Source organism: Trachurus japonicus, chromosome 23 (assembly GCF_045865225.1).
Source record: "Trachurus japonicus isolate A0001 chromosome 23, Traja_1.0".
NCBI classification, from domain to species: Eukaryota; Metazoa; Chordata; class Actinopteri; order Carangiformes; family Carangidae; genus Trachurus; species Trachurus japonicus.
Genome location: NC_140929.1, coordinates 16,944,033 through 16,958,857, shown reverse-complemented (window position 1 = coordinate 16,958,857; position 14,825 = coordinate 16,944,033). Strand labels below are relative to the sequence as shown.

General features: G+C 42.5%; 1 protein-coding gene across 4 annotated transcripts in view; it reads left to right on the top strand.

The window, feature by feature from the left end:
* The window catches only part of etv6 (ETS variant transcription factor 6), a 32,766-nt gene continuing 17,941 nt past the window's right edge, over positions 1-14,825 (top strand). Inside the window, exons 1-3 of one of the 4 annotated variants that reach the window (XM_085769013.1) lie at positions 1-83; positions 1,713-1,823; positions 3,470-3,596. In XM_085769013.1, coding sequence (XP_085625139.1) covers positions 54-83; positions 1,713-1,823; positions 3,470-3,596 — 268 coding nt within the window. In that variant the 5' untranslated portion in view covers positions 1-53. Of the gene's footprint in view, positions 84-1,712; positions 1,824-3,466; positions 3,597-14,825 lie in introns of all 4 variants that reach the window. The other 3 variants (XM_085769012.1, XM_085769015.1, XM_085769014.1) reach the window with 3 other exon arrangements.

Sequence of the window (14,825 nt, the reverse complement as noted above, 5' to 3'; positions counted from 1 at the left end):
GAGAGAGCGGAACGGAAAAGTGGAAGGAGCCGGAGAGAAGTTGACTGGAGATAATGTCTGAATCCTCCTCCGTTGCGACCAAGGTAACCGCGGCTCTTTGTTTCCGCTGCAGCCGCCTCTGGAGCGGTCGGTGCGCGGCTGCTTCCTGCGGGAAGCACCGAGCCGCTCATCACCTGCTGCTGCAGACGTGTTGTTGTGGCCGTGGGTCACTTTTGTTTTGTTTTTTTTTATTGCTCGTCATCTGTTGCTCGCGGGCTCCGTGCGTTTCACTTGTGCCGCCGCCGCCGCCGCCGCTGCTTGAGGATGATGATGATGATGGTGATAGAAGTCGTGACTGTGCGTGTGACGCGCAAAACGTTTGATTTATACCGCCACCAAAAGTGATGAAAGGCGGCGTGAGAGAGCGAGGTAAAACAACAGGGATTGATAGCGGAGCTGGAGCTGGAGGAGGTGAACTCCACTGGCCTCCTGCAGGAAAACTGCAACTCCGACCGGTTATTAAACATACAGAGAAATGGAGAGCTGTAGTCTCAAAAAATGGTTTGTGGATCCTCAGATCATCAGCTGTGATAGTCGTTGATGCAGAAAAAAAGATAATTGCTGCTTTTCTTTTTGTTTAAAAAGCTGCGAATAATAATCACTTCACTGCTCCAACATGCGACGATCATGTTAGGCTACTAATAGATTGTTACATGTTGTTGATTCAAATGATATTCACTATGCGTTTACACTGACGTGACACAGAGGAGAGGAGGTAGGGAATTGATTGATGGATTTGTTACTGAAACAAATGGACACACAGGAAGATCACTTAGACCCCCCCCAATTTTATGGACTTTGATTGGACAAAAACAAACAATCAATAGTGTACACAACAGTTTATTTAAACAGAATGATCCTCAGTGTTTACAGAAACTGAACATTGTGTTCACCTGTTTTGAATTTGACACCCACCACAGAGTGAGTGAGTGTTTGTTGCACATCTGAAGTTGTCAGGCTGAATGAAGTGAAGTATTATTCTAGATGCGTTGATCATCCTGAGACAGAAACGCTGCAGAATCTCTGGCGACTGAGTAAAAAGCGGTGTTTAGTGTGTGACTGTGAGGTCTTCACATTACTGAGTCTGATGTCACTGCATGGTTGCAGTTTCATGCAGAAGTTTTCCACCCTAACAGCCGGCAGACTGGACTTCCCCTCACCTCCATCCTGCAGCCCGGTCCTGTCACAGCCAGTCTCTCTCTCTCTCTCTCTGCTCTGCTGTCTTCTCAGTCCCGGCTGGTGCGGAGCTGCAGCAGAAGCTCCTTCCTCTCTCTGAACAACAGAATATTCATAAATATGTGGAAGTGGGGGGAAAGAAGAGGAATTAGAGGACTGAGAGATTACTTCCACACAGGACATTCCTGGCCCATCCAGTTGGTGTGCAGGTCTCAGAGCGGCTGTGACAGCAGGGCTGGGGCTGGGGGGAGAAGGCTGAGGTGATGGCGTCTGCTCTGTCCTCATTTGCAGGAAAGGAAACCAGTTGACAGAGAGTGACCGCAAAGTGGAAAACCTCATACCTAGACCTAGATTCAGTGCATGAGCTGTAGCCTACCACTGCAGAGCCAGACTGTCCTGAGAATGACTGTCTGCAGCTAACCACTCTTTTCACCATCACATTACCATTATTATGAGTACTGTTATTATTGTTATTAAGACTTTATAACTTACTGCAGGACCAACAGCAACAAACTGCAAGACTCAGAGAGGAATCAAGAAAGGCTGATCATCAAGTTGTAAATTCACATCGTTCCATGTACAAACTAGAAGATGATGGCCAATGTAAGGTATGAAGTCTCACAGCTGATTTCTACTGAGCAGTTAGAAACAGGACACTATAGTTTGCATGACAACATTATAACTGAAATGAGAAATTCATGTATGTATCATCTCCACTCAGTTACCAGTTAATCTGATCATCAGTTCAATAAATAAGTCTCAGAGCGGAGGTCTGATCTTCAACACTCACTCACTGCAAACATCCAAAAACCCACAGATGTAACATTAATGTGATGCCTTGAGGGGGTGAGATGATGATTTGGCACTATACAAAAATGAATTAATTGAAATAAAGAAAAATTCTCAGGTTTGAGATGTTGTAACCACCGCAGTTAGTATTTCTGATTTACATATACTTTGTGGTAAAATCATCAAACCTTGTCATGCCACAGTGAATTTAATACTCTGGTTTTGACACCAATTCATTGTTCATATTTTCTTATAGCAAAAATCAGCATCAGCAGTGTTGAACAGGCCATCACACTCTTGTAGGTGCCGGGAGGCCAATTAATGCTGCATGGTCATGAGCACATGACACCATAAGGTCTCCTGCATGTCTTCAGAGACATCATCATTTGATGCATGCAAGAGTTATTTCCTATTTCCAGTAGGTAGCGCTATGAGATGAAACTCCATAGACATTTTGTAACACAGCAAAATAGGGCTGCCCCCGACCAAAGATTTTCTTGGTCGTCATTTATGGCGATTAGTCGACTAATCACCCGCTAATCTAACCCTAACCCAACAGCAGTGATAATGTGCTTCCTCGTCGGAGTCTCCAAACCAGAAACGTCTGTAACAACATTGAAAATAGTTGACTTTTGACAAAAAAAATAGAGACCTACCATGCCGTGTAAAAAAAACGGACAGCTAGTGAGTGTCACGACTTCCTGTATCTGGCCCTTCAAATTAAAAGCCCTATAGCCTTTCATATACAGTTCAGTCATGTTGATTTTGACTTAATTTTGACAAGACATGGCTCCAAATGTTTTGTTTTTTTCCTGCGACCAATTGACCAGTGATATTTTGGTCGACTAATGATTTTTTTGTCGACCAGTGCTTGGTCGACTATTTGGCAGCCGTAGAACAAAATGTACCAAAAATGTTCAAAAAGTACTAACTATACTTTCACCAATATGTATGTTCTATTTCATATTACTCTAATTTGCGCCAGTCTAACCCTGACAGCTCAGAATGACTCACTCCTCCTTATATCACTAACGTATCCTGAAACGTATGGCAAAACGTACTGTAACAGGGAAGCAGATGGGGAATGGTTTATATAGAGGGTGTTATCTCCATTATCTTGTTTTCATAATCGTTGGCAGCCAAAATTGTAACCAAATGTAAAATTTGATTCATCAACAGTGCTAGTTCTTGTCCTATCAAATTTTGCATTACACAATTTAGAACTTTACTAATCTGCATAGCAACGCATGTTGGAGCATACAGTGGTGTTGTCATGGCGCTGCATCAGTTTATTAGACCTGTGGGCTACTGTAAACAGTGTGGACAGGTACTGCTGGGTGTTGTGGGTGCAAGGGGCGAGGTGAGGCGAGGCGAGGCAGCGTGGGGATGTTTGGGTTCATGGCCGGTGCGGTGTGTGTGGAGCTTGGTGAGCCATGCTTTGTGTCTCTGTGTCTATTCATAGCAGGAGAGGCGCTCTTTCAGTCCTTCCGCGAACCCGCTGCCAAACTCCACTTCCTCCCCCATCCATGCTCCCGCTGCGAGGCCAGCCACCCGAATGGAGGACGAGCCTGCCAGGCTGCCTGCACACCTGCGTAAGTCCCCCACAACCACACACACACACACACACACACACAATCTCTCTCTCTCACACACACTCACAGAGGAGCAGTGACTCCTACATGCATTGATCACTTGGTCATTGAGCGGGACAGATTGATTTCTGTCAGCGCTGCAGGATGTTTTACTGTAAATGTTTATGTTTGGCTGAAGTGGTATTTCATGTGGCCTGAGCCAAAAAAATTTAAAAAATCACCTGTCAATCAAACATATAGCTATATGACCGTTTGAATTTGTGGAGGTGCAATATCTTGGAGTTTATCGGAGCAAACAGAAGCTATGGATGGTGTCATCATGGTGAGGAGAGCCAACATGAATAAATAAACACCCTCACTTTAATAGTTAAAACCCATCACATCCAATCAGGACAACACACACACACCATTATCGCCGCATGAGTGCCGGCCCGGTCCTGCCACGGCTCTGATCTGGGAGGCGTTGAAGCAGATCCGGGGTCAGACACCTGAACCGTGCACGCGTCCACCGGACCAGAACTGATGGACCTGCTGCACTGGCATACCCAGCAGTTACACAGCAGTCAGGTATAGATAACACAGAGCAGAAGACACAGTGACAGTAGAAGGGGCTGGTGTGTGGGATCCAGAGTGGTGCATACATCCATCTACTTTTTCATGTTTTTTACTCATCAGTCAGTCATCATCTTATTATTAGCCTGGTCAATAGACCGCTGCTTTTCATCTGACCATTGAATTAGCCGAGTCCTTGAAGCTCCTTGAATGCATCCGCAGGGTAAATTACTCTCGTCCTTTATGATCAAAACAATATAGCCTGTGCAGTAAGATGTTCACTGTCATTGAAAGAAAATTCAGTCTGAATAGCTTCTGACTTATGAATGGAGTTGAATTGATCAATAAGTTGATGCAAGTGTTCTGTTGAGAAGCATGGGAGCCAATCAGAGCCCAGGAGACGGGGTTGATTGCCCCTAACCGTATGACTATGATGGAGCTGACAGAAACAGAGAAACAGATCAACACTTTCACTTCCACACCTTCCTTTGTTCTCTCACTGTCTGTGTGTCTGTCTGTGTGTCTGTCCGTCTGTCTGTCTGGTTTGACCAGCAGCTAATAGCACCTAATCAGGGTTGCCAGGTCTGTGGTTTTCCTGGGGAATCGGGCTACTTTAAGGTAAAAAATGATGTCCACGGGTTGGCAGGGTTTTTCGCCGCCTGGGTGATTTTGGCCGCTGCCTTGGTTAAAGTGTGTGTGTGTGTGTGCATAGGGGCCATTCAGACATAAAAGAACTGTTTCAGGAAAATTGTCAGTATTGTTTAAGGTGGGTTTTTTTATATAGATATTACATATTTACAATTACACTAATGTTGTTGGACTTTAAAAGCAACATACCGGCGGTATATGGACTTTTGGGGCATATTTTGAGTTGTGGTATTGGGTTTTTTGGGTGTTTTTAAACCCAGTTGGGTATAGTTGGTTTGTATTGAGTTGCTGCTTTTGACTCACAGACCTGGCAACCATGCACAATTATGTTATGTTGTTGTGTCTTTGAGAGCTCAAGGCACTGCAACTTCAGCAAACACACAAAGCAAATAAATTCAGAACACCTCCTCATCACCGTGACAACATTGTTTTTTTTAGGTTCACCTCTCGCTGTTGTGAGCATGTCAGTGTGTTTGTGTGAGGATGTTTTATTTGCATTTTGTTGTAGCCTATCCACAAGTTTCCGAACGTCATCTATGGTCAAAACCGGAAGCCAGTTTTGCCGGTTTGGTGGAATTTTTTATTACGTTTACGTTTCCATGGTTTTCAGTCGTTGTCATAGTTGCGGTAAACGCATGGATCTATTGCATGGATCTATTAACGCTGGCTTTTAACACGGATGTCAATTTGTGTGATATCCACTGTTAAAAGCTGGTGTGATGATCCATGCATTTTACAGATTTTCATTGGGGGAAAAAAAAAAAAATCCATGCATTTACCGCGACTACCGAAACCATGGAGACGTAAAAAATTCCACCGGAAGAGCAAAACCGGCAAAACAGGCTACGTTTTTGACGTTCGGAAAAAGGTGCAGCCAGGACCACTGATGTTGGTTAATGTTAGCTGACATGAGCTAGAATAACTGGACGTAAGGGAGTGCTAGCTAACATTAGCTAATGTTGGCTAATACTAGCTGGTGTAAAACCTCACACAGGTGTTGTATATCTGACTTTATGACTCCAATGTGACAACATCAGTTTGTCGTCACACTTACAGTTGCTGTAAACTGACGAGTCCGTGATTCATGTGGAAAACAGAGAGCATGAACAGCCATCACTGCAGATGTGTTGTAAAAAACACAACTGGGAAATTTGTGTGACTCAGCAATGATATAGACTACAATCAATTAAAGAGAAAAGAGCTCATGTAGCCTGCTTGATTTTTACACTCAAACAATGAGCCACTGAATCAGCTGAGATGCGGTGGACATACAGATATAGACGACTAGTTTAACTGCTAATCAGACCAGGAGCTAAGAAGCAGTCCACCGGTGAGTCAGTAAAGAAAAATATGTTGAAATGTGTTTACAAAAGTAACAAAATGAAGCATTGTGGAGCGATCAACATGCCGTTGATGACTGTGGAGCCTTGGTTCGCTTGCATTGGGTCACTGTTGCTAAACCAATCACAGAGCAGGCGGGGCTGGAGCCGAGCCAAGAGATAGCCTAGGCTTCGTGTTCAAAGAGTAACCTTGCTGCTTTGTCCACGCGTCTGTCAATGTTTAACTTGTTTTTTTTTTTTGGCTAAGTGTGAAGTTCAGTGCTCCTGTGGGGCGTTGAGCTGGGCGTCTGCAAAGCCTGAGGGTGGATGAGGCGCACAGGAAACTCCCTCAGCTCACTTCCTCTTTTGCATTGTTGCAGAAAAAGGAAGAACGTTCAACAGGTCCGTGTTGAGTTTCCTGTCAAGTAAACCGATGGGTCAGTTCACATCCGCAGACATGTGGAAGTCCTGCTTTGTTTTACTCTTATGTCAAAACAGCTGTGACTGTGACACATGTGCAGGTCAGGACAGTGTCTTCTTCTTGTCCTCCTCCTCAACTGTTTCATTTGTGAATGTCCGTGCTCTGAATCCTCTCCTCTCACACAGACAGAAAAAACGCGTCTTTGTCATCGCCTCTCCTGCCTGTCTAAACACACATGTGCTGGAAAACAAGCCTTCTATTAACCCCCACTCTCAGAGGGAGTGGGAGGAGGGGGGTTTGTAGGAAGAGGATGGGGGGAGGAGAAAGAGAGGGGGGAAGAATGAGGGAGGAAATTGCACTGCGGGCAGAAATCCGCCTTCTCCATTTCCTGGGAGGAAGTGGATTAGATCGGGGAGAGTTTCAGCCTTCTCAGACTGAAGAATGCTGCCGTACTCGACTTTAACCCTTTCAGTCACACAGACCCTGAACACACCACACACACTCTTCTAAGCACATGTGGAATAAACTGTCTTCTTGTACAATCATGAAACGAGAAACATATTTTTATTCATTAGCTTTATCTCTGTCATGTGTCCCTTCTCCAAAAATTATTTCTACTCATTCATTCATTCATTTCAATGAAAATGTAATGTAATGTAAAAAAAAACACAATATACTTAATCCAGGCTATTGTGAAATAAATACACATGTGAAATGAGTATATTTACATGGATAAATAAAATCTAGACTAGTACCACACTAATGCCGCAATGAATAAAAAATTAATGAGGGTGCAATAATGGAATTAAAAAGCAGGGTGTCAGTCACAGTGTAACACATAAAACAATAGGAATTCAGTCAAGGTAAATTTGGCATACATTAACGCACTGTCTACATTTAAGAGTCATAAATATTTATATTCACAAAATTTTTGTCCAAGTTTGCATTTATTTTGTAATAGCAGTTGGCAGGAGCAGAAATTAAAGGCTAGTTAATATATAAATCAAAAAACTACAATTTCATACTTGGTAGGCCTATATACAAACATGAAACCAATTTTACCTACCTCCCCCATAGTAAAACAGTATGCATGCCTTTTTATGTTAATATGAAACATCCAATGTTGGCTACAGGGGCTTCCATCCCTGAGACATAGACACAGCTGATTAACAAAAAACAATATCAAATCAATAAATGTACAAACTGAGTGTAATTATAGGCGACTGTAAATCTGGCCTACAGTATGTTGCCTCACCCAATGAGATTGCTGATGTTGCATGGAGGCCACCAAATAAGATGAGATAAGATAGGATAAGATAAACCTTTATTGTCCGTTTGAATGGACATTTGAGTTGCACAACAAGGTCCACAACCATCACATTTCCACATTATGCAAAACACAGCTCAAACACTCATTTGAAAAATGCTTGGTGTCTGGCACAATGGATGATCTCAGTCACAGATCTGGCTCAGTTTTTTCCCATAGTTTTAAGTGCCACAAACAGAGGTGGACAAAGTACACAACTTCATGACTTGAGTGAAAGTACAGATACTCCAATATTCCAATATCTAAATCCAATATTGCTCCCATACAAGTTAAAATAGCTTAGTCAAAATATAGCTTCAGTGAAACTACTAAATTATTAGCTTGAAACTTCTATCTATCGCATGTGAACCACCAAAGTTTGGTTTTCTCTGTATTTGCTCGACCACGGTGGAGGAGCATGATGTAGTGCAGATATGGTAATATGGCTAAAAACACACACAAATCAGCAGAAACTGTTTATTCCATTTGATACCAGAGTATCAATAGAAATGTATTGGCGTGAAAAGTATTTGACCTTCAAATGTATTGGATTGAAAGTAATAAGTATCCTTCCAAAGATAATACTCAAATAATGTATAGATACTCAAAAAATGTACTTAGTTACAGTACTCAAGTAAATTCACTTTGTTACTGTCCACCACTGTCCACAAGTACAGAAAATCCAGTCTGTGTTGTTGGGGAAGGGATTGGAAACCTCACATCTTTGATAGATTGGGATACGAAGCAACATAAAGCCAAGTCTGTCGAAGGTGTCTTTTGTGGTTAGGTCTGCGAGGACCTTGTCACTGTGTTTGGGGAACAGTTTTTCCCTCCGACCGTACGTCACATAGATACATCATACATGGATAGGTAAATATATACGCAGCTGGGTCTTCAAACCTTGTAGGAGCTCTTTGATAGCAATGGTTCACAGTGATGGGATGTTCATCTTTTCCTGTTCGGAAAATGTCTCAGACTTTCAAACCAGTCATAATTTGACAACCTGCAGTTCCAGTTTTCTAATGGTGGTTTCCACTTGATTCTGGATGTGGAACATATTCCCTGCTGTTCCCCCGAGGTTGAGGTTGAGTCCATTTAAGTGGTGGAAAATATTGGACAGGTAACCCAATGTAGCCAACCATTGAAAGGCACTGAAGTGATGTGTCCAGAAAAATCTCTGACTCGAACAGGCACATCAATAACTCCTCCTTGGAGAGTGTGTAACAGCAGCTGGTGATGGCCACTGCCAATCTCACCATATAAAACTGCAATAAATGTATTTTGCAGCAGACAGCATTTCTTTGTTGGCATTGCTCGTCCATGTAGTGGACAACCACTGAGTATTTCCTTTCTCTGGTCACATACTGCCCATGCTTTGTCTTCAGGTGGTGGTTCAGTTTACATGACTTCAAGGCTTCATTTGTCTCTGAACACACCAGTGCTGCTTCAGTTCCTGTCCAAATAAAAATCAGAGCTACTTTTTCCAACATTTCCTCTTTTTTTTTTTTACTGATGGAGGAGAGATCACTTGTTGATTCACCGCCTGTCAGTTGACCTTCCATACTTTTTATTTCTTCTTGTCACCATCCATCCTTCCATTTATTTATTTGTTTTTTGCCATGGATGGGATTTTGTAGTATACAATCAAATCCTGTCATTGACAAGATCAAGATCTTTTTTTGTGATTTTCTCAGCAGATGACGAGAGAGTTTACTCATGAATTACACATTTTTAACGAAGAATTGTATTTTTTTTAATTTCATTGTAGCCTCAAAGAAAAATCCGCATTAAATGGGTCATTAACTGAATCATCCAGCAGCATTAGTCTGCGCATAGACGGATGTGCAGCTTTAAACAGTGAGCGGAGGAGTGTTGTCAACCACCCATGATGCTTTTCTTTATCTGTTTGTGTATAAAGCAGGACGAGCGTTTAAAAGGTCTGGGAGGGTTTTTCGACACAGATGCTCACAATGAACTGGATCCGATGTGTTTTAATTTAGTCTCAATCCAGAATTGTTGCTCAATTCAGAGCCCGTGTTCTAAAAAAAACATGATGCAACAGAGAGAGTCCCTGAGAAAACAGACAAACGCTCCAACAAAACAGTTCCTCTGTCAGTCTACAGCAAACCTGCAGGAGTTAGAAAAGAACAGAGAGAAGAGAAATATCTCAGTGGATGATTTAAAAAAAAAAAAATCTATGTCCATGGAAACAAGAGTGGCTGGTTTCCTCATTGTGTGTGTGTGTGTGCATACTCACAGCTGGGTTTGCACTATGCATGCTTGTACGAGTGGGTGGATGAGTGTGAGTGAATCTTGTGTCTTTGTGCGAGGCTTGCCAAAGGTAGTGTAGGTGTGTACTGTATGAATGTGTGAGTAAATGTGTGTGCGCGTGTGTGTGTGCGTGCTAACATACATGACTGAAACCCCCCCACCAGCTTCCTTTGGTTGCTGTTACTCTTTGTGCTATACTACCCGTTTTACTGTGTGTGTGAGTGTGTGTGTGTGTGTGTGTTGGGTCTCTTTGAGGGGAAATTTCCTGCCCCTGGAAGCAGCTCTTGTCCTCAGGAATTTCCTGAGTGGGCAGACAGCGCTTCCTGAATAAATGTTGTTGTTGTTGTTGTGTGAGTGTGTGTGTGTGTGTGCGTGCGTGTGTGTATGTGTGTCTGTGTTTTAACTTGCTCTCTTTTCTCCAATGAAAGGGAAACTATTCCATGCCAGCGACACAGCTAAGCACAGCCCCCGTCTCTTCCTGTTCACGACGCACACCACACGTAACTCACATTGCACTGAACACACACACCCACACACACACAGACACACACACACACAGGCCTGTGTTCATTGTGTGTTGATTTCAAGCTTTAATAGGGAAAGTCACAAACACGCAATCCTCAAAATGAAGTCTTTTCCATGGGCTCTTTCCTGCCACACAGGAAGTGTTTTATTTTTCTTGCTGGTGTGTTTGAATTCAGAAGGAGAAGAAAAAGAAGAAAAGGAGGAGGATGAGAGCTAGATATTTCCTTAGGATTCGCCCAGTCATATTTTGACTCATCACTATCAGCCTCAGTAAACTATAGCTGCAGCAGAACGCTTCAGTGGAGCTCTGATGTAGGCCACTCTGCGTGAAGCCATTCAACAATCATCAGCAAAGAGCAGAGCGCACAACACTCACAGTTTAAGCAGCAGTTTGAGGTGCCTTGACCTTCAGTGTCTGTGGTTCCAACAACTGCAACAGAGTGAGATCTCTGAGCCTGTCTCCTGCTGGCTGACTGTTTGTTTGATAAAAAAAAAATAGAGCAGATTTTAGGTAGAACACTTGAGATCCTGGGTCCAGAGCAAACTTCCACTCGTGCCTTCAGTCATATTTTGCAGCAAAAGGTTACACAGGAGGACTGGCAGTATGTGCCAGTGCCTGTCTGTCTGTCTTGCTTCATCTTGCACTGGGAAACCGTCTGTCAGCAACTGACAAATCAAAGGAAAGACCTAAATCAATGAGTCATCAATCCATAAATGCGTCATAACAAATGCAGATGGAAACAGAGTATGAAAATTATTGATGTGTTAGCTTTGAGTTGAGATAAGCCTTTCTTGTTCTTTCCAATAAGGCAATATAACACTTCTGATGATATTTATCTAGTGGTATTTTATTTTTTTATCTAGTGGTACCTAAGTCGATCGAAACACTTCAACACTGTCAGGTTGACAACATGGCTTCATCAACCCTGATGCCTTTCACAGCATCCAGGCCTCAACCCAAATGAACTCTCCATTATCAACTAAACACAAAAACTGAATGAAATTTTGGTCGTCATCTCAACTATATCACAAGGGGACACCAACCACACGATTAACTGACTTGATAGACGTGTTTTTCAGATTCATTCTAATCCGTGAGTCTATTTGAATATTGTTCCTGTCAGTCGAGCGTCCACAAACTTAATTGTCTTCAGCTCACCTAGTCCCTGTGAAGGAATGTCAAATGTAGCCTACACTGACATAGGTGTACAACAACAACAACAACAACAAAAACAAATCATTGTAGATCGCGGGCCTAAATCGATCGGGTTGCTGATCGGCACGTGCCTAGTCACAGACACTGTCATGATTACTTGTTTTCACAATTTATCTCAGTATAAAATGCCACAATTTTTTAATTGTAAAGGTTCCTAAACACCGTCACTTTCCAAAAAAGATTACGTCGGAACCATGTCGGCAGATCAGCGCAACTCACACGGAATGTAAACAAAGTTATGCAACATTATGAACCATAATAAATCATCACCACCTGGATAACCACCTTGCTTTGTACCCCAGAGTAAAGGTAAATACACAGTAACTGGGTTAAATTATGTTAATGTCAATTTACCTAACGTAACACTGAGCTGGTAGGAATTTAAATGTTAGTGCCTCATTTGTAATAAAATAAAAGATTAAAAGAAACTTCAAATATTTCCTCTGAAGGAATAATAATTGGTCCTATATTAATAGACACTTTAAATAATTTGTTTATATAATTGGTAATGCAACTATATTTTGACTATATCTGATTTTACACATTCATAGTGTTGTAAAATTATTGAATATAATAATCGGAATAATCGTGATAATCATGATTATTTCTCTGACAAAAGTCGTACCAAGAAAATCTATAATCGTGACATCCCTACTCAATAGAGCATTTCGATCTTATCGGTTAACAAGCGTCGGTTATTGGTCAGAAAAAAAATTCAAAATGTGCATCCCTGTTTGACAGTATACAGAACCTGAGCTGCTTTACAACATGACATCTGCCTTTATGTTGGGCTTTAATGTTTTCACTTTTTCAGGCGTTTATATTGAGGTGATGTCTTCCATTTGACAAAACTGGTTCAGAGCAGCTTTTCCCTGTGACTGGTAGAGTTCCCCTTTAACTGACTGTCAGTTCTAGGAAATTAAGTGTTGAAACAACATTGAACATTCACTAACAAACAGAAACTCCTCCAGATGGGAGGTTTCACTTCAGCCATCTTTGGACTTGTTTCATTTGCATGTGTGAAATAACATGGAAATAATTAAAAATAAATCAGAGAAGCAAGAAAGGTTCATCTGGCGAACCTTCATGTGACAGTGTGTTCTGACAGGTGTACATGTGGCTGAGTTATTGTCAGCTATGTATTTGCAAGTCCACGTAGTTTTATCATAAAAGAGAGGTTTCATGAAGGACCGGTGCAGCCTCAGATATGTTCGCCGTGAGTGTTGCACTGCATGAAGCGCTGACTCAGGATCTGCTGCTCACAGGGTGTGTGCTTCAACTAGAATCAAGCCAGCAGAGGTCTTTGAAGCTGGAGTGTTAACCCTAACCCAAGACAAAAAGCTGGCTCCGGAACAAAAGGAAGAGTGGCAGTTAACGCTGGCTGCAGGAACTAACCTACAAGAGCCGGCTTGCTCCGGCACTCAGCAACAAGCCGTCAGAAACAGGTCGCGCTACTTCCTGCCCATAAAAGTTTCAGTTGATTGATGATCTGTTTTATGTTTGTTTTGACTGGATGGAGTCCAGTTCTGCTGGATGGGGACAGGACCTGGCCTGCCAGGAGGAAGCACAGGAGGAATATGAGAGTCGGAGGGGGGTGGGGGGTGGGGGGGTCATGTGATTGGAAAACAAAGGTGTGTGTTTGTGTGTGTGTGGAGGTGGATTTCCCCCTGTCACACCTGTAAATCCAAAGTGCTTTTCATTTCAAAGTGACGTTTTCAAATGAAAAAAGATCCCGTTCAGACTAGAACGCACCTGAAAACACATACATGAGCATGGCCAAAGTAAACAGGAAGCAGGGATCCTCTTCTCTGCTGAAGACTGGTTGCAGAAATACTCTGTGAACAAGCAGCAGCAGAGAAATACAGTTTACCTGAAGCAGCAATAACAACAATAAGCCACAGCTGGTGAGAACCAATCAGGAGTGACCGATGTCCAGCAACATTCACAGAAGTTTCCATTGTTAGAGTATGGACAGCAGGAGGAAAGGTATCAAAGAGGTGTGTTTTAAAGGGGACATATTATAGAAATATCACTTTTTGAAGGCTCTTTAACATATATGGGTGTTTGTTTTGCCTTCTGGCCCCAAAATGTGAGAATTGACAAAGAAATCTGTAATTTTCAGGCTCTCTAGGTTGAAATCCATGTGGTTTTATGAGCTGTTCCCTCAGATGTCTTCGATTGATGCAATTAGTTTTTGAATTTGCATAACCCCACCCCTACCTGGGACCAGTAGAAGGGGCGGGGCAAGCAGTGGTTCATTTGCATTTAAAGGGACAGGCACTGACACCAGCTGTTCTGAACAGGGCTGCTTGGAGAGGATGAAAAGAGCTGTGATGTTTGATCCTTGGGGTATTTTGACCGAAGCATGTCACATACATGTCTTTAAGACACCTGGGAACTATTTTAATTTGTGGAAAAGGGGCAGAATATGTCTCCTTTAAAAGCCAAAACAGTGTGGCCGTAGCCTGACAGAAGAGTGTGTGAGGATTAAGGTTTGCTCTCTTACATGGCAGAGTGTTAGAAGGTCAGGGCCAGCCTTCCTCCTCCTCCTCCTCCTCCTTCTTCTCTGTCTAGAGAAAGACAAACTTCCTCATTCAGATACCAACACCAAAATCCACTGCCCTCTGCTTGGAGAGAGAGAACAAACATTGACTGAAGGACTGACTAACGGAGGAGCTGAGAGCAGCCAGGGATTTCTGTTTTAGTGTTCACCCATGGCTGAGCGGTGTGCATTACTTCTTGTGTGTATATTTGACGTAAGATTTTAACAGAAAATAATATCTGAGACTTTCTATAATCCCACTGTGACTCAAACTCCAGTCTTACACAAAGAGAAAGAAATAAAAAGCATGAGCACAGGTATTCAGTTTTCTTCTTGTTGTCTCGTAGATCACATTTAACCCTTGGTCAAAGAAGGAAGGACGAAGGGAAAGAAGGAAAGAAGGCAGGCAGGAAGGATGAAGGGAAAGAA